We start from the raw sequence: 18,576 nt of genomic DNA, 5'->3' as shown, positions 1-18,576 counted from the left end.
TGAAACTTTTATACCTTATTTTAAAACATAGTTTTAAAAAAAACTTTGATGCCTTATACACACTTTTACCTAAAAAATTGGAAATTAGTTAGTTATCCTCTTACTTGGCTAGAGTTCTATAGAATTATTAAGATGCTTAAACTCTAATTTTCAACTCTTCATGTTCAATTATTTGTAGATGTTCTTCAAGATGACTTGCTCTTCCTTTTGTTTGATGTCTTTTGTGTTGATTTAACCTGTTCTTCCTCATAGACTTTGTGTGAGTGTCACTTGAAGACAACGTGCAATTCTTCTTCCTAGAATACTTTATTTACAACATTAATGTACTAACTTAAGTTTTGTTATTATCAAAATTAGATATTTAAGTTGACATACGTAATAAGACAAAAAAAATCATCTAGAGTTAAGCAAGTTGAAAATGAAGCCAAGAGTGCCAAAAGAGCAAATCATTAAAGGTGAAGAAGATGATAATGGAGGAGAAATAAAATTGGTAGTAGCGAAGAAAAATAAAATGCATAGGAGCTTATAAAAAAAGGGGAAAAAAAAAGCCCATAAATGAAGAGAGGATAGTAAGATGAAGAAAATCTTGGCCAAAAAAGAGGCAAGGTATCCAAGATAAGGGTGTTAGGCCCTACTAGTATAAGCCCCGTTGGGGTCGAATGGGTTTACCAATTTCTAATATCTAGCTTGAACATTGTCTTTAGTATTGAGTTGTCAAGTAAACAAGATAGTCATTCAATTATTCAACTACAATGATCCCCAAGATTTATAGTGGTTTGCGATCATTATTTTAGATTGTGATTCCACTCCTAAAGATATTTTGTTTGGAATTAAAGGATCCACTATTGGTAGCCAAAATACAGATTGTGATTCCACTCCTAAAGATATTTTGTTTGGAATTAAAGGATCCACTATTGGTAGCCAAAATACATCCACCATAGCAAACCTCAAAGGTCTAATCCACAACACTTGCCCAACACTTCTAAAGAAAAATAATTAGGCACAAGAACCTAGACCTTTCTAAAGGGTTTTTCATCAACAAAAGCTTATCCAAGTTTAAATTGGTTTACAACTTAGCAATTTTAACTTATTTTTCAATTATACATAAGCCCTCAGCCAGATGTTACAATAATAAAACATAAATGCAATACACCCAATCCCATGTGAAATTACCACAACAACTGGAACTCAATTCAAATCTCAAGCTATAAATTTTAACGTAAAGACACAATGAGATTTAGAAAACACATTGTAATAAGTCTAAAAGATGTGAAACTACTAAGCTGAACTCAAACAAATTAATTTCAATGTAAGCAACAGAAAGATAAAAATACTAAGTACTCAATTAATTTCAAATTAGAGCTTAGGTACAAAACTTTTTTTTAAATACTTCCTTTGGAGGATACTTAAAGAGTTGATTTGAGTATCTCAGAGCACAGGTATAAGTGGGGAGCTTTGAAATTCTCTGCAATGGCCTCAACGATGGAGTCAAGTAACTTACCTAACCTCGCAAACTTCAGAGCTCTGCACCTTTTATCATTATGCATTCGCTAATAGCACTCAACGATCACACTTTAACATTTATTTGAGACATGGGAGCACATAAGTTACAAGCTCAGACCCAAACAGTCGGAATGAACAGCATGGGTTCTTGACGAATCCATACTTTTATAATGCATCCTATTGGCAAGATGATCCAAGTTTCTTAGAAATTGGAAATAAGAAAATTACTCAACTATCTTTTCTTTCGTTTCTGTTTATAAGTAGTCCTTCATGCCAAATATAGAGCCTATTCAAGGGGGGATGGCCCCATATTCTCCGAGCCCTGGTTCTGTGTAGAAATAGAACGCAGCGACTCCTTAACCATCTCCTCTATCCTTCTCTTCATGAGCTTGTCCTTAACTTCTGCAAGCATGTGTCTATAGGAAACTGCCATCCGAGTCAGGTTCCCTACATCTGCCGACTCGATCATATTCTCCCATTCCCTCTCAACATTAAACATTCCCCAGTTCCTCAATGTTGATGGCAACTCTCTCTCTTCAAAAGGCTTCCCAAAGATTGAAGTATGCAATACGCTAGCATAGCGTTCTATCAGAGCCAGCTTGGACTGTACAAGTTGCATCTCCTCCATTGCCAAAGATAATTTTTGCTTCATTTCAATTATTCTTTCTGATTCACCTTCACCTTCAATGATGTGGTCATCAGAAACTGTTCCTCTCTCATCATCAAAGTTCTTGCCTAGAGGTGGCCACGTTGCTACACAAGGAGTAAAGCTATCCAAAAAGGTGGCTCGTCCAAGGACACCACTCCATCCCCTACCCCATGCCCAAACTTTATACCCATCTTCAGCCACAAGGACAGTATGAGCAGCTCCACAAGCAACTTGAACGGGGCGTGGAAAATTAGAGACACGAATTTCGTCACCAGTAATCCTCAAAGGAAAGAGTGCATCTCCAGAATCACCTCCACTGTAACGTACATCAGGGCATAAGCCAAGACCCCTCTCCATCCCCCAAGACCAGACATCACCAGCATCAGAAACAACACATGTATGAAACAAACCACAGTCGACTGAAACTAGGAGGACATCACTAGGCAACTCAACCACAGGTTTTGGACAGCAAATGCTATTGGTGGTTCCAAGCCCAAGCTGCCCATTTTCCCCAAGGCCAAAGGTCCAGCACCTGAATGCTCCCCTTTCTGATTCCAGAACATCTTTATTTTGAGTAAGAACAGCAGTGTGGTGGGCCCCACATGCTATCTCATAGACCAGCCAAGCAGACTTTTGGCCAAAAGCCTCCACAATTTCGGGGTGGAATCTGGTTTCAGTATCTCCCACGCCTAACTGACCATGATGGTTATTTCCCCATGCATAGCACAGTAGGTCACCACCCCCAATGTAGGTCTCCCCAGCACTCACCAGAGCCACAACATGTTCAGTTCCACATGCAACTTTAACAACAGTATGGCCATGAAAATCCCAGACAGGCTGTGGGATATTAATGCTAATAAGAGAGAACGTCCCATCCTCACTTTTGTTCTGTGGGGGGCAGCTTCCCCACATCCACAGGGACCCTTGATTATCAATTGCAAGAGACATCATTCCCCCTGCTTTAACAGAGCATACCTGCATCCAAACCCTGTTTCATATATCTCAAGAGACCACAATTTGAGGATTTCCAAGTCTCTATATCTCTCTCCACAAAAAATTTAAAAAAAGAAAAGAAAGATGAAACACAAAGTGTTGATAACATTGTACCTTTAGTGGACCTTTTCTGTCAGAGTTGGACTCATTTGTCAAAGATCTAGGGGAACCCAGCTCTAGGAATTGTTTGACAAAACAAGGATAAGGAGAATTCTCTGCACTCACCCCAAGCTGGCCATCCATTTAACCGTCAATGAAAACAAGAACATAACTACTAGCTAGAAGAAAAAAAACCATTTACCTAGTTCAACAAAACTTGCAGAAGAGGGTTTACAATTGATAAAAAGATAACAACTTGCACAGGACAAGCTACTGGAAAGAAATTTTGAATAAGCAAGGATACATAAATTATAGCCCCACGACCAAACTGAACCATCATCTGCCATAAAACAAGTCAAGGATTAATGCACTAATTTACATATTGACTAGAAGGCCAGCTTCATGATAAGAAGGTGAAGGAAATAGAGATAAACATCAGTTCCAGTCACACAAGAACTAGATGAATTATGTTGGTCATGGCAAATGAAGATCTCTATCATTCATTGCCATTATCGTGTCCTGAATTGTGCATGAACAGCTTGCAAACAATCAAGAACAACAAAACTGACATGTTTACAGCCATATGCAGAAATGAAGACAAATAGAATCGCCTAGTCAATCAAACAAGAGCCTACAGCCTCTTGCAAACAAAATTTAAAACTTATTTAAAAGCATCTATGATATCACTATTCATAAGTCTCCTTCACCTAGTTCGAGGTGGAGCTTTCTCATGGATCTAAGAGGAGAATACAGGTTCATTCCATGTTGTTGGTTGGAAAAGCCGCCAGTACATCTGGAAAGAGTGCAGCTTACAGAAAGCTCAACAAACGTAAGCATTTAGGCAGTTTATACCGCCCAATGTGGTGACACTTGTGGCGTTTAATATACATGTGCATACTTGAAGAAGACATGCCATTCCATTTCTATGGGTGATCTCGAAATGTGAATAAGAACAGCTCTGTGGTACTATGGCTTATCAAGGAAAGAGAAGAAGTAAGGAGTCCGACATAATTAACAAAACAAAGCTAAGTAAATACTATAAGGAACTCGGTCGGCTCTACAAAATGCAGGGATCCTGTTTCCTCTCAAAAGTCCCTATTACCTTCCAACGCAAGACTATGATAAGCTCCCGCAGCGATCCCAACAAACTTAGGCCTATGACCTTCTTGACTCTCTCCTAAAGCCTTCCCTTTCTTCTTCAAATCAAATTCGATCTTCACCGGCAACAACTCGTCGGATTCTTTCCCCGTCCCAAGCCGACCGAAGCTCCCTCTGCCCCATGAAAAGACGGCGCCGTCTCCTGCAATTAGTCGCATCGCATCCAAACGCAAATTTCAACGTCAGAGCCAACATCCACAGGTACTGCCCTAGTTCCATCCAGATTTACTTTAGGAGCGGGAATTCTTACCTGTAAGAACCAGATTGTGAGCCTCTCCGGCAGCGATTCCAACGATTTTATGCGAGATATTGCCTGAATTATACACATAGTCGGCTTCCATCTCACCGCGAGTGGATTTAGCGAGAGATACTGAACGATTCGATTGAAACACGAAAAGAGTCGCTTTGTCTTTAAGATTGGGCAGAAATCCAAAGTGGAGTTAATTAAGTTTCCGAAATAATAACTAGATTAGGTCTTAGACTGATTCACCTTGAAAACTTTGCTCTAGAAAGATTTCAGATTGATTAAAAGCGTGACGGAGGGCATCTTCTGGTTCTAAAGGACCCCCATACGAGGAGCCGACCCTTTTCGCCACAACAGAAATACGAGAGCAACGAATTGGAGCAGCAGAGTATCGGTCACTTAAAGACACCCACTAGCAGTAAGCTTGGTTAAGGGATAGAATGCGCAAATGAGTCGTTTTAAAGTCGATTACGTTTGGTTTCTTCCTGGCATCAATAGACAAAAAATGTCGTTATCTGCCGAATTTTCAACGGTTCAACCACGTCTCGTCAACAGATTGTTCTTTCGTGTTTCTGCTGTCCAGTATTTGCAGCATACTTGCTAATGACGCTTCTATAAATAAAGAAAGTCGTGCTGAAGAACTCCATAATAGAGACATCAAGACAAACAAAGGTTAGATTTACGTGTTAAACAACTCTTGGAAGTTAAGAGAGCTGGTTGTCAGTATGTGGAGAGGCAGAGCACGTCTGCGATCGCAGACGCAGCGAGCAAGAAGCAGGTGAAGAAAGCGAAGGTTATAGAGGCCGCCACGTGATCGCAAAAGCTTCCGAGAGGTTTACAGAAATCGGGCAGAGAAGAGTGTCGGATTCCGGTGCGGTTGAGATTGGTCACGCCCGAAGCAGCCGAAGCACCGCTCATCATTGCGTATGCAAATGCCTAACAAAAGGCAATTTAGACTTCAGATAAAAATTTGTGTTAATTATAAGAGAATTTTACCAAAATAACAGTTTAAAATTTTTTATTTCGGAAAACAACGACGGTTATGTCATTATAGTTTACACGTATTCTGCTATGTCATCTGCCATGATAAAATTTTGAATAAATTTTAAAAAAATTAAATACATTTTTATTACCTTATATAAAAAATAATAAATTATTTAATTTTTTTAATAAACAATTAAAAAATTAACTTTTACTTATTTTACACCATTTAATATCAATTAAAATATTTATTAATTAAAATCGTTACACTTTTTATTTCTTCATATTTTAAAAAATAATATAAAATAAGTAAATTAATTAGATTTAAAATATTTATAAATAGAAAAAATCTTACTATTAAGTCTTACCCATATATTATCGATTTAAAATACTTATAAATTTAAAAAAATACAAAAAAGTTATATTAGAGTTTAAAAATATAATTTATTTGTATACTTTTTATCACCTTATATACAAAATAATAATATTTACAAATTTTAAATATTTATAAATAGAAAAAATCTAACTCTTACCCATTTATTATGGATTTCAAATATTTATAAATTAAAGAAATCATACTCTTAAGTCTTACCCATATATTATCGATTTAAAATATTTAAAAATTCAAAAAATATTCAAAAAAGTTATTTTAGAGTTTAAAAATACAATTTATTTGTATATTTTTTCACCTTATTTATAAAATAATAATATTTAGAAATTTAAAATATTTATAAATAGAAATAATCTAACTCTTACCCATTTACTATGGATTTAAAATATTTATAAATGGAAAAAAATTTACTCTTAAGTCTTACCCATATATTATCGATTTAAAATATTTATAAATTAAAAAAATATACAAAAAAGTTTTTTTAGTGTTTAAAAATATAATTTATTTGTATGCTTTTTATCACCTTATTTAAAAAATAATAAATTATTAAAAAATATATTATTTAATTAAAAATCTTACAAAACTTTACAATAATTTTAATTTGGCAGAAATTTCATTAACATAAAATCAGACAGTAAATCACAAAAAAATCAATACTGTAATTAAACACCTAAATTCAAATCAACGTTATAATTAAATATAATAATTATATTCAATTAACAAAAACCCTAAAAAATCACCCTCCTAAATCGATTTCTGAAATTCAAATCGGGTTTGGGGGTGAGTAGGGCTTCGGTTTTGAGAGAAAGGGACAACAAGAGAGTAGAATGATAGGGTATTAAGAGAGGGGGCGGCAAGAGGATGAACAGAAGGGAACGGAGAAGAAGAACGAAAGATGAGGCTGAGATGAAGAGAGAGCGTTTGAGAGGGGGGCGTCGAGGGCGAGAGCGAGCGGCGGCAGCAGGGGAGCGGTCGTGGCCGAGCGGCGGTAGCAGAGGGCAAGAGGAGAGGAGAGGAGCAAGATCGAGGAAGAAACATTAGAACGAAAAACAATATAAAAGAGGGCTTACGTGGCACGAGCTGATGTGGCAAAATATGATGGGGCAAAGAGGGAAATTGATAATGACGTGTCAGATGACATGTCAAATGAAGTGTAAAAAAATGACATGGCAGCCCATGTATTCAACTACCATATCGCACTAATGAGGTATCGACACATAAGCAATCAAAGCTTATGTGTCACATTTGACTGTCCACACGTATAGTGGACTGGTCAAAGTTTGGTATTTTTGAAAATAAGATTACGCCGTCGTTGTTTTCATAAATAATTTTTTTTAAACTGTTATTTTGGTAAAAAACTCTAATTATAATGTTCCAAGGGTTTGAGAGTATGACCTGATCTCCGGCAAAGATTAGCCATCCGTGACTCCGAGAAGGGATTACAGGCGCCTTTTTAAGCAGCTTCCGCACAGTGAGGATCATCTGCAGAAGAGAGTGCGCAGCAACGGCGGCTGAGATTCCCACCAAATATCTGTCATAAAAAATATAAATTGCATGAGCAAATTTCGATTGAAAACAGATAGCGTGAAACCATCCAAGCTGAACACGGCCGACTCCTGAAAATTTACACGGAAGACCTCCATTACACTAGTGGCAGAGATTAGAAACTCTGTTTATACGTCGCTACGATCCAGTTACCCAATAGATTCAATTCCAGATTCTTCTTATTGTTGTTATACGTCCTGCTCTACAATGTTTTTGCCTATTGGTAGCCGCAAATTTGATTTCCCCCGAATAGAAAGCGTACAGAATCACTCAAATTTCAAACTCATACATTTTTCTCAGTCAGACGTCAAAACCACCATCGCTTCTTGTTCTCGCTTACGACCTTTGGTATTTGAAAACTGAAAGAAATGAGTCGAGGAAAGAATGCGCTTCTTTCCCAATAAACCCAGAGTTTCAGCAAAGAAAAAGGAAAGCAGAAGTGCAAAACATTGGCAAAATAAACCTATATAATCAGCAGCAAAGTACCACCACTACACTGAAAGAACTCCTCATTTGAAGATATATAAAAGCGGTAGGGATGAAATCAAACAAGCTAGCCTTACTCAAAAGAGTCCGAATAAGTCCACTTGGAGTAGACAGGAAGCTTGAAACCGTATATAGATAGGATAGCGGACTGCTCCGCGGTAACCATGAAAGAGAGCGCAGCAATGGACGATAAGAGGCAGACAATTCGAAGAACAACGTGAACAGTACTTTCAGACTTCCCACAAACATTAATCCTCCAGCGATTCGTCCCGCCGGAGACAGGCACAAGAGGTCCGCTCATGGTGTTAGATTCCGCCGCGGCGATTTTGGCGGGCTCGATCATCTGAATCGCAACCTCGGGCGGAGGTTTCCGGTCGCCGGTGGTGGTCATCACAAATCACGCCCTCTGGTCTCTATCGATTTATGCTTTGGAGTTCGTCCTTTTCTTCAATAGGCTTTTGACAGCGACTGGAGATTGGTTGCCCGTACTGGCCATATTTATAAGACGAAAAGCGTGACTCGGTGGGCCCAATGGCATGCCCGTGAATCACAAGAGTCCGCTTCCCGTTCTCGGTGACTGTCCTAGTACTCTTTTTTATTTTAACAACAGGAACTGCTCAGTGCTAACATACGCCCGAAGGATTTGAGAAAACTGCGCTTTCACGGGCGCGACGTGAACTGATCGGAAATAGAAGCATTTGATTAGGGGCGAAAGAGTGGGGAAGAGGAAGAATATTTGGGGACAACGAGTTTGGTAAGAAGTGCAGAGAGCGACAATGGAAAGAGTAACTGAGCAGTGGCTGGGAGCGAAATGAAAACTCCTCCGAATCATGCCCAGAACGTCACTGAAATTGGAGCTGGTCTTTGCGGCCGCAACGAATGACGGAACTCCAGATACAGGTGAATTGTAAGGTTCTACTCATCGTCTCTTTCCGCCATTCCTCTCCTTTTCTGTGGACACGTGAGTACAGATTTCATTTTCGACGAGAAAGAAAAGGAAGCCAATCATACTCATTGAAAACTGGGGAACTGGCGGGGTTACAGTATACTCAATCAAAGATTGTGCCATCGAAGTGATTTCTCTTTCTCCCTCCCCTCTATACTCTCCACTCCTTATATCTGATCCTAGTGTGCAGAAATGGGTCTGTCATTTCATCTTAAAAATGGAGATGATTTTACTATTTGAGTATTTAGAGCACATAATACATGAAATAACTCAAGAGAAATATTTGAACTATAATCCATACCTACTATTCAAACCTTGCAATCCAACTCCTACTCCAAAAATTTCATAAGTCGAACGATTTTTTCTCTTTCTGAATCACATTTGACTTATGATCCATTCATTTGAAGTCCCTGAATTGAAACCATTGTAGCTATCAAACAGCATGACAGAGAGAAAATGTTGTCGAGGAAGAACAACTGAGGGAGTAGCTACCTTAGTGACTAAGGGGACAGTGTCCTTCCTCAAACATAATCTTTTAAGTTAGTTTTAGCCCCCTAGCACTTAAATTCTAAGCTACGCCCTTGATTAAGGTGCTAAAGAGCGACAGTAGTTCACTTTCTTTTTGGTTGCAAGCCTAGCTAGTTTCTGAAGAGTTAATATGATTGCCACCGGGAGTTGGGTCAATTTTCTTCTTCTGTTTTTCCCTTTGTCGATTCTCTATTTTGTTTAAATAGCATGTAAAGCAGTGTTATTAGAACGGGACCAGATCGGCCGGTTCAACCGAACTCCCCCTTTTCCAGTTCCCACATAAGAAACAACGGTTTTTGACTTACAACCTGAATACCCGACTGGTTGCTTTTGTTTGAACTTGAACTGGATCAATTAGTTTAGTCCGATTCAATCTTTTGCATATGAAAATTCCGAACTCATGGTTTGCTATCCAAGTCAGGTTCTTATATTGTGCGTTAAAGCCACTTTTACAAAGGATTCAGAGCTGGACCGTGCCTGGTTTCTCGAGAAGGCTTCATGTGAAACAGGGTCCAGCTAGGGGGAATTCAGATTTCCTATATAAGGTTTTCCGAATGCAGCACTACAACTGCTACCCAGGAAGCTTGCGCCTCAGGACACCAAATGGTTCATGCACGCGTGTTGGATTTCACAATTCCTGGAACTAGATTCCATGCTTTAACATGAATCTAGGCAGCGAGAACAATACTCAAGAGAAACAATTAGCATTGAAGGGCAGAAGTACCCTTTGAAATAAACAGACTTGTCTGTAAACAGCATATCCTGTACATCACGGTAAACTTCAACCTGAAAGCATAAATTTGGAAACTGGTATTCGAAGATTCAGATTCAGGATTGTCAAGAACCTTCTGGCTTTAGTTCATTGATAACCAAACAATAAGACAAAGAGAGCTAGCAAACTGTTTCATATAGCAACAGTCTTAAGAAGAATAGAACAAGCAAAAGCAAAGAAACGAATTAGGCCCACAATGATGACTTATGAGTCGAAAAGCTGATTGTAACAACTGACTTAGTGCCCCACCACATTGATGAGTTAAATGAGCTATCAACTCCTCAAGCAGGAGGGGCATGTGGCTCGGTCACTAGAGGTTAGCCAGATCTGGTTGACAACTTTAAGCTTTTTTAAGCAAATCAACATGCACACATCATTAGTGATATGCAAATAAGCCAAGCAGCACGATATATAATCTTTTGGGTAGAGAGAGGATGTAATACTGAACAAAATCATCCCAATATGCAGAGAGAATCTTGGTATACAGTATGTAGCTCTAATGAGGAGACCTTGGAAGCTATTTTTTGATTTTTGGGTAGATTTGAATGCAAGCAGGTCTGCAGCTCTATGAGAATACTTCAGAATCTATCTGCTGAAGATTTGGAAAGATTTGTTTAAGAGTGACAGAATAACCGGGTGTCTTGGCCTGCATAAAAGGTCAATGGTTTAATTAGAACAGTAAAATGCAAAACTGAAAATATGACAGATGCAAGGATCATGCTCCTTCCTCTGCACCATGCAAAAATGAAAATGAAACTAACCATCATCATTATCAAAGCCTTTTCCCACAATGTTAGGGGCACTTGAATCCTCTTACTCTAGCACTCTTTCAATCACAAATTATATCAAAAGAAATTCTTGTATGTTCTTATCCATAGTTATACACTTTTACCCTATATGCTCTCTTATTTATTCATTTTAAATATTGTTTTTCCTATTTTTGTAAAATATTCATCTCATTTCTGCTACTCAGATCATCTATTTGTTGTTATCACACTGCTTAATAGATGCAGTCTATCGCGATGTTGAAGAACTAGCCGAAGAGTACTTACAAATACAAGATCATCAAGGTTACTCATGGTTATGAAAGGTGGAGGTTCAACATAAAGAAAAGGCTCAATCATAAGAGAAGAAACTTGAATTTAAAAATAACAGAGCTTCCTATTGTGGCTCAGATTCCTCAAATGGAAAGCCTTGCATAGTAAAACTATTAGCTGCAAATAGAAGTTTTAACCAAAAAGTAACGTGTTGTTTTTGCTGAAAGCACGGGGGGGGGGGGGGTGGGGGTGGGTTCCAAATTTAGCAAGTCTGTCAGCCAGGGAATTGGCTGACCTAGGAATGTGGCTCCATGTACAAGAAATAGAATATACAATGCCTGCTATGGAAGAAATGGTGGACCAATGTTACCACGGTGGGGAGGATTGCTGAAAGCATGATTTAACATACCCACTTGCTGTTTTAGATAAAAGCTTCAATGACAAAGTTTATTTCAAGTTGTAGTTACCTGTTTTAAGTTTTGAGTTTTAATTCAATAATGGTCGAGTTAGTAATCAATAACTTGGAAGTTGTTGCATGTTGCTAAATCATGTCCAACAAGTGAGAAGTAGATTTAGCAACTTCTAATGGGAGAACAAAGAAGTTCCTGTTTTGTTGAGTTTCCATAACTATAAAAGATCTTCATATGTAACAAGGAAATCATCTTTGTCTATTGAATGAACTTTTTTTTTTTTTGGTTAGATAAGTTTTATCCTTTTTTTCTCTGTGAATTGTTTTTCTTAATAGCTGCAGAAACCCTCATTTCTGTCCTTCAAGTTTTATCCATCAAACTTGAGTTCAGATTGTAATCATGTAAGCTGCTGTTCAAATCTAAGTTACCCATACTATAGAGGAAGCTTTCAAGTTTATTATTCTTTGCATCTCAACCACCATGCTGCATCACTAACACTCTTGTAAGGCACGACTAACCTAACAGACATTTCGTAGAATTATTAGCTCTAACCTTTTACTTCATGTATCTCTCACAGAGCACCAGTCTCGACTTTAGCCATCTAGAATTTATTCATATGCTAGTTCCTGCTCAATCTCCCCTTCCTTGGGATAATCAAAAGTGTTACATGTCTAAACACAGGGGACTGATTATGATTAGTAAACATGGAGAAAACACCTGACATGTGAATGGACAACCAAAATCAATCACCCATGACATAGCATGGAAAGCAAACATAACTAAACTTGCCATGGTGGTTGTGGCTGTGGTATCAGGTCATTTGGCTGTTTAGATATGTTAGATTAGATCTATTGCGCATCCTTTGTGCTAATTGTCGAAGAACCACTAGAAGGCTGAAACATCTGCATAAAGTGTCGAAGAAAATTACAATGGTGAACCCTCCAAGTGGTAGAACCTCTCTCTCATGTCCTAAACCAATCATCCTCCTCGTCAAGTCTTAAAACACACATAAGTAGGAAAAAATGTTACTGAATAATTTAAATACTTAGTAATTTGACTAACAAAAAACAGATTACCAGCGAATTTGGGGACAAACAAAACTGACTCCAAAGGCAAGATGAATTTTCCCTACTTCGCTAACAAGTGAGGCAGAACCATCAACAAGAATAACATGTCTAAACACAGAGGACTAATGATGATTAGTAAACATGAAGAACATACTTGACATGTGAATGGAAAACCAAAATCAGTCACCCGTGACATAGCATGGAATGCATGGAAAACAAACATTACTGAACTTGCCATGTGGTTGTGGCTGTGGTATCAGGTCATTTGGTTGTTTAGATATGCTAGATTAGATCAATTGTGCATCCTCTGTGCTAATTGTTGAAGTTCATCTACAGCATCTGGAATGATTCCCATAAGATGACTCGATGGGCTAGCACTACTTTGTGGAGCACTCTAATTAGCCCAAGTAAGCTTACCAAACTTATTTCAGCACTTATTAGAGAAATTATTACTTTGCCTACAATGAACACACCTTTTGTCACTTCTACTGTCAGCGCATCTTTTGTCATATTTTTGTATTACTTTACCTTGCTGCTCTATGGTGATCTAAATAGAGTCTTTACTTGCCCATACATGTCTCCCTATGTAGGAGTAATGGCTTCTCATAAATCAGTAATATATAACCACAATTACCAGCTAGATGCACAAGAATAGAAGTTAAGAAGTTCTCACGGAAATTTTCACAAACATCAATAGGGCACTATGCCTGCACATAAATGTGGGGCCCACAAAGGACAAAAGTAGGACTATTGAACTTCCATTAACCATGCAAGTCTTTAATTGATTGATAAACAACATTAATTCAATATAAAATACCCAATAAAGCAGCAAGTATGATGATGTCATCAAGCCGGGAGATGATGCAAGCATAGGGATAGATCTAGACATAGAAGCAAACCAGAATATGGAAAAATTCCAACATACAACCCTCTAGGGGCACAAAAAATTCATAAAACTGCTCAATAAGTAGCACAAGTCATTAACCTTTAGGTTATGGCACGGAAAAAAACAAACCTTAGTCCAATCAACATAAAATTGGAAGAACCCCTTCCATGAGATCATACGCTCAAAGAGAAATAAAATCCTGTGTGAAACCCTCAATAATCGGATCTTAATGCTCTGACACCATGTTAAGTTGAGAGAAGTAGAGAGAAGAGAGTTGAGTGTGTGTCAGCATACACGCACTCAAATGAGCCTGTGGGGGTCGACCTCTCTCTATTTAATAACTCACTTAAGTGAAAAAAAAAGTAAATGGTCCAGAAATACCCCTGTACACTAGAAATCCTATATCTCTATATATACACTTCAGAATTTAATGATAACTGAAATATAAAGCTTCCATAAACATCTGAGCTAACTACTACCATAGAGGGACAATCTGACAAACGTAATAGTACTAAAATACCTTCTTCACATAATTCAATAATCATGACTATCATAATCCAGGAATGCTTCAACTATATGCTAGCTTGCTTCTAGCAAATAAAATCATTGGGAATATGACAGCATCACAAGTATGTTTATGAGGAACTTTGACCTGTAAAACTAGACATTAACTTTGACCATGTAAATCTAGATGGATCTTAAAAGCATCAATCAAGCACTGTTTTTGAACAACATATTAGATGCTATTGCATAAATACAGGTGTCTCTGCTGACATGAATCCACTTGCCAATCTTTTTAAGTCCAATAAACAAAATTTAGAAACAATGTATCATGGGTAAAAGTAAAGAACCATACACATGGGTTACGCTCTAGGTAGATGGTTGTGAGCTTCTCCCTAGAACCTGCAAGAGCCAAATCAAAGCCTTCCAAAGAAGCTATTTGGTTGTCATTGAGCCACAAATCCTCCAACCTGGACATGACAACACCAAGCACATAAATTAAGAAGATACACATAAAAAGAAAGAGGAAAATTTTTCTTACAAATAAAAAGATTCAGCAGATTCTCACCTTGTCAGTTTTTCTATATCACTCACTGTCGTCAGCTTATTTGAAGAAACATCTAAGATGCAAAGATTCACTAAGGTTGATAAGCCTTCCATTTTCATTATACCATTATGGCTCAGATAGAGTTCTTCCAAAGCAACACAATCCTGGCAGAAAAAGAAAAAGAGAACACATTATCAGCTTCTAAATTAGAATGTGCCTCATATTTCTAGAACACTCTCAAAGAGGTTCCTTTATTTCCCTTTGTGCCTCAAGTTTCAAAACATACTTGGAATCCAATCATAGATGTTAAACGGTTGCTCTGTAAGCTTAATTTCTTAATGCACCTCAGCCCACATAAGTTCACAGCTCGTATGCGGTTCCGCCCAAGCCACAGTTCTTGTAAATTGGTAAGGTTTTGCAAATTTTCCATAAACTGAAATAACGAAATGACAATTCATTTGTAAAATTCAACATGAGCATCTAGAAAAAATTGATAATTTATTCCATAATGATTAATCTTAAAACTTATAGAAACAACAATAAACATATAACAAGCCATTAATAGGTGTAGGGAACAGTTAACTGAACCAATATCGGGATCTACTCCCTTTATAAATCCCACTTTATGGCCTTTGAGAACATCGTGTTTTTTTGTTTTCCTTTTAAAACCAATTCTGGGACCACCATGAAAATGATTAACAGCTTACCCTTAATCTATTTGAACCAAGTTCAAGAATTTGTAGCTCCTGCAAGTGATCTAGCTCTTCCATCTTGGTCACTTCATTCTTTGATACATAGAGCTCCCTGAGGGTGTTTGAGACCTTAGATATGCCATTCAAGGAAGGTATCTCATTGAAAGACACATCAAACACAAGGAGGTTCTTCAAAATGCTGACATCTGGTACTTTGGTGAGCCTATTGTCTCTGAGAATCAGCTCCTACAGAAGACAAATAACAGAGACATTAAAAAACAGAAAAAGAGTACATTGGTAATGTTCACCCAAGAAGGAATCCGTTATCAAGAATGCTGAATCCAATCATGAGGTAAAGAGAGAATATAGCTTTTTAGCAGAAACATCAGATACAGGTACTTAAACTTTCTGATACCCTGCAAAGAAATTCTGCACAAGGCGGTGACAACTCATACTCCGTTAAAAAAAAAAAAAAAAAACGAAAAAACAAAAAAACAGAGAGAGAAAGAGAGAAAAAGCAAGAGAGAAGAATGAAACATGCTACATGTAATGCTTTGTCTTTCTTCAGAGTTCTAAAGAAGTAACATTTGACATGTAATACATTGTCTTTCCTCAGAGTTCTATATTATATGAAATGAAGTAATAAGCTTCAAAAATTAAAGAAATCCACAATTATTTCATATCAAAAGCAACATATAGACCAGTTACAGGAGGACATATGCATGCTCTCAAGTAGTTCCAAGATCTTCGCCCAAAGTTGAGTTTTCCAATCTCCCAACGGACTGAAGCAGATTCCTAATCCAACAGAATCCTACATGCAGCATTTCTGCCATTGATGTTCCAAGATGTTCAGTAACAGACTCACGGCAAACTTCTCTAAGGAAAATGCATGTTATTTGTGTCCTCAAGATCAGTATCTTTGGTTAGTTTAATGACAAATAAGAAGGCAGTTCTCATCTTGCATTTTGAAGATCATTATGTTTCTTCAAGACCAATAGTTTTGCTCCATTTAATACAAATCATGATTTATATGAATGAAGTCTCATTCTATATCACAGAAACAAGGGTCAACCAGGAGCAGCACCTCCCTCCCGGTCAACAGAAGATATGAAAGCAATCTTCCATGACAGACATGAGATTTATCCAGTGCAGTTTGAGAATAAATATTATAAGATGGCTTCATGGACTGGGTTTCTCCTAAAAGTTTCATGTAACCTGAACTTAAACTCCTGGCACAAGATGACAGCACAAAGAAAACATACCAGTATAATTAGAAGGATTTCACCAAAGAGAAAAAGTAGGATTATCAGGTGACAAAGGCATGTCCAAATGACAAGAACCATAAAAGCCAGGACATGAGACGATTCTATAAAAAACTATAAGTTTCAACTAAAAAAATTACTGAAATAGTCTGCCATCCATTTGCTAAGTTCAAGCTGCGCAGCTTTCATCTTTACAGTTGTTTAGAGCAAAATTTGTATTTGGTTTTGTCTGCTGCAGATTGAGGGGACAAGGTTTACCTGAAAAGGGATTCTCTCCTTTACCAACCTCAGTCATACAAAAGGATGGAACAATTAGGAGGATGTAAAAACCAATGATAAACGCTGGAGATTAGCACCGACATAGGTTTTGTGGTAGCACTTGTTAACATGGGTGAGGGTCATTTAATTCAAAACAGTTGTTAGAACAATCACATTTTTGGAGCTGGAGCTGTGGAATGATAGTAACAAGAAACAACCTTCATAGGATGAGGATGGCAGAGATGGGAACTTCGAGTGGATGTAAGTTAACAGTAAGAAAAACAATTGGAAACGAAAATATTAGGAAAACTGAAGACTATCACCATATGATGTAAAAAGAAAAGAGTATTAGTAGGTCCTTGGATATTATCATGGAAATTAGAGCACCATTGAAATAATGTATGGACCAATGAGGAATACAGGAACGCTAAAAATTATATGAGTTGAATTAGTGAAGAAAAAGTTTGAGTGAGGAGAAACTAATATCTGAACAGGCAGACACAGCACAATCGAGGATTCCTGTAGTCAAGGGTATAAGTGTAGGAAATCAGGATAAGTAGAGCTCCCACGGGGGAAATGATAATTTTGTAGAAAAACTGAAATTTAATCTGATACACCATTGGAAGTTGTACAGCACCTACGCTATAACCATCTTTCATGCATGCAAACGCAGAAAAAACTCTGATTCATGATAACATAAGCCTTTATGCCTGGATTGTCCTCCCTGGAACCATAATAAAACAAAAAGGCTACAGGAAATAGGAGCAAACAATCAAGACTTTCAATTTCGAATTGGAAACCAGTTTGTTAGCTGAAAAAAGAAGCAGATGCGTCCTCATACAGGAAAAGACAATGCCATTTTTAAGCCAATCAATCTGCAAAGCACGTTCATGTTACATGATATTGGCATGACATAACTAAATGAAAAAAACTGCAAGGAATCGTGTTGAGGGACTATACTTGAAGGTCAGAGATGGCACTCCAGCTAGAAAGAGGCTCGATGCCAGCATCGTCAAAGAGATTTTGGCGCAGGGAAAGTTTCTTTAAATGGGAGAGAAGACCAATACGAGGGTCCAAAACGGAGAGCCGGTTAGCCGTCAAATCCAACTCAAATAAGTTAGGTGGAATCTCCACGGCTTGAAGATCGTGAAGCTGGAAACTGGTGAGGTCGAGATACGCGGTCAAAGGATCGGATTCAGTTCCCTCGCTCTGGGCATCTCCATGATTGTTTGCTTCGGATGCGCAGTCTCGTTTTGCCTCCATCGGAGCCCAACCCAAGAGAAAGGTAGAGGGCGTAAACAGAAAGGGAGTGGCCCGGGTTTAGGATAGCGGAGGACGGTGAGGAGTATAAAACGCTAAATTCTCCGGAAGATTTGAAAGAGAAGAAATAATCCTCTTCCTGTCACCCTTTCTCTATCCGATCCTTCGTGGGACACGAAAGGAAGTTGCAGAGACGAGACTTTTTGCAAGAGACATCAGAGTGACGGAGGGAGACGCTTCTCGGTGGCGCAGAGTACATGAATAACGAAGCATGATCTTTCATGAAATTCTTCGGTAAGAGAGTAGTGCCCAATGGATATCAGACCGTGGTCTCTATACTTTGTCGTGCTGTGGGACCACC

The 18,576-nt window shown here is 38.0% G+C and overlaps 3 protein-coding genes across 4 annotated transcripts; all 3 read right to left on the bottom strand.

Moving 5' to 3' along the window:
• Positions 1-1,367: 1,367 nt before the first annotated feature.
• On the bottom strand, positions 1,368-5,049 carry LOC137941991 (ultraviolet-B receptor UVR8-like). Of its 2 annotated transcripts, XM_068787649.1 has the most exons (5): positions 4,653-5,049; positions 4,347-4,544; positions 3,549-3,584; positions 3,260-3,384; positions 1,368-3,127 (listed from the first exon to the last, which is right to left on the bottom strand). In XM_068787649.1, exons 1-5 carry the CDS (start codon positions 4,741-4,743, stop codon positions 1,790-1,792), a joined length of 1,788 nt encoding a protein of 595 aa, XP_068643750.1. In that variant the 5' UTR covers positions 4,744-5,049; the 3' UTR covers positions 1,368-1,789. The 2 variants fall into 2 exon arrangements, with proteins under 2 accessions (XP_068643750.1, XP_068643749.1); XM_068787648.1 differs by lacking the exon at positions 4,653-5,049 and having other exon boundaries at positions 3,260-3,376; positions 4,347-4,437.
• A 130-nt stretch (positions 5,050-5,179) lies between these two features.
• LOC137940924 (CASP-like protein 3A1) lies at positions 5,180-8,440 on the bottom strand. Its single transcript, XM_068786037.1, has 3 exons — positions 8,127-8,440; positions 7,414-7,549; positions 5,180-5,582 (listed from the first exon to the last, which is right to left on the bottom strand). Exons 1-3 carry the CDS (start codon positions 8,438-8,440, stop codon positions 5,367-5,369), a joined length of 666 nt encoding a protein of 221 aa, XP_068642138.1. The 3' UTR covers positions 5,180-5,366.
• A 1,828-nt stretch (positions 8,441-10,268) lies between these two features.
• Positions 10,269-18,502, bottom strand: LOC137941191 (protein phosphatase 1 regulatory inhibitor subunit PPP1R7 homolog). The gene is made up of 6 exons (XM_068786498.1): positions 17,916-18,502; positions 15,451-15,681; positions 15,030-15,176; positions 14,765-14,907; positions 14,552-14,666; positions 10,269-10,941 (listed from the first exon to the last, which is right to left on the bottom strand). Exons 1-6 carry the CDS (start codon positions 18,216-18,218, stop codon positions 10,861-10,863), a joined length of 1,020 nt encoding a protein of 339 aa, XP_068642599.1. The 5' UTR covers positions 18,219-18,502; the 3' UTR covers positions 10,269-10,860.
• Positions 18,503-18,576: the final 74 nt, after the last annotated feature.

This window comes from Aristolochia californica, unplaced genomic scaffold (genome assembly GCF_029961685.1).
Source record: "Aristolochia californica isolate CCGP_79_NKW_82.1479 unplaced genomic scaffold, dmAriCali1.0.hap1 SCAF_9, whole genome shotgun sequence".
Taxonomy (NCBI): domain Eukaryota; kingdom Viridiplantae; phylum Streptophyta; class Magnoliopsida; order Piperales; family Aristolochiaceae; genus Aristolochia; species Aristolochia californica.
Note: the sequence above shows the minus strand (reverse complement) of the source record. Positions and strands in the feature narration are given on the sequence as shown.

Excerpts from the sequence above, each read along its gene's own strand:
- LOC137941991 (XM_068787649.1), bottom strand. The coding sequence starts at position 4,743 with ATGGAAGCCGACTATGTGTATAATTCAGGCAATATCTCGCATAAAATC. Across the intron at positions 4,545-4,652 it reads TCACAATCTGGTTCTTACAG|GAGACGGCGCCGTCTTTTCA; the intron begins GTAAGAATTCCC and ends GACTAATTGCAG. Across the intron at positions 3,385-3,548 it reads GTCGTGGGGCTATAATTTAT|ATGGCCAGCTTGGGGTGAGT; the intron begins GTATCCTTGCTT and ends ACGGTTAAATGG.
- LOC137940924 (XM_068786037.1), bottom strand. The coding sequence starts at position 8,440 with ATGACCACCACCGGCGACCGGAAACCTCCGCCCGAGGTTGCGATTCAG. Across the intron at positions 7,550-8,126 it reads ACTTATTCGGACTCTTTTGA|ATATTTGGTGGGAATCTCAG; the intron begins GTAAGGCTAGCT and ends TTTTTATGACAG. Across the intron at positions 5,583-7,413 it reads TAATCTTTGCCGGAGATCAG|GCATTTGCATACGCAATGAT; the intron begins GTCATACTCTCA and ends GCCTTTTGTTAG.
- LOC137941191 (XM_068786498.1), bottom strand. The coding sequence starts at position 18,218 with ATGGAGGCAAAACGAGACTGCGCATCCGAAGCAAACAATCATGGAGAT. Across the intron at positions 15,177-15,450 it reads TTGGTTCAAATAGATTAAGG|TTTATGGAAAATTTGCAAAA; the intron begins GTAAGCTGTTAA and ends TCGTTATTTCAG. Across the intron at positions 10,942-14,551 it reads ACCTAGAGCGTAACCCATGT|GCCAAGACACCCGGTTATTC; the intron begins GTATGGTTCTTT and ends CCTTTTATGCAG.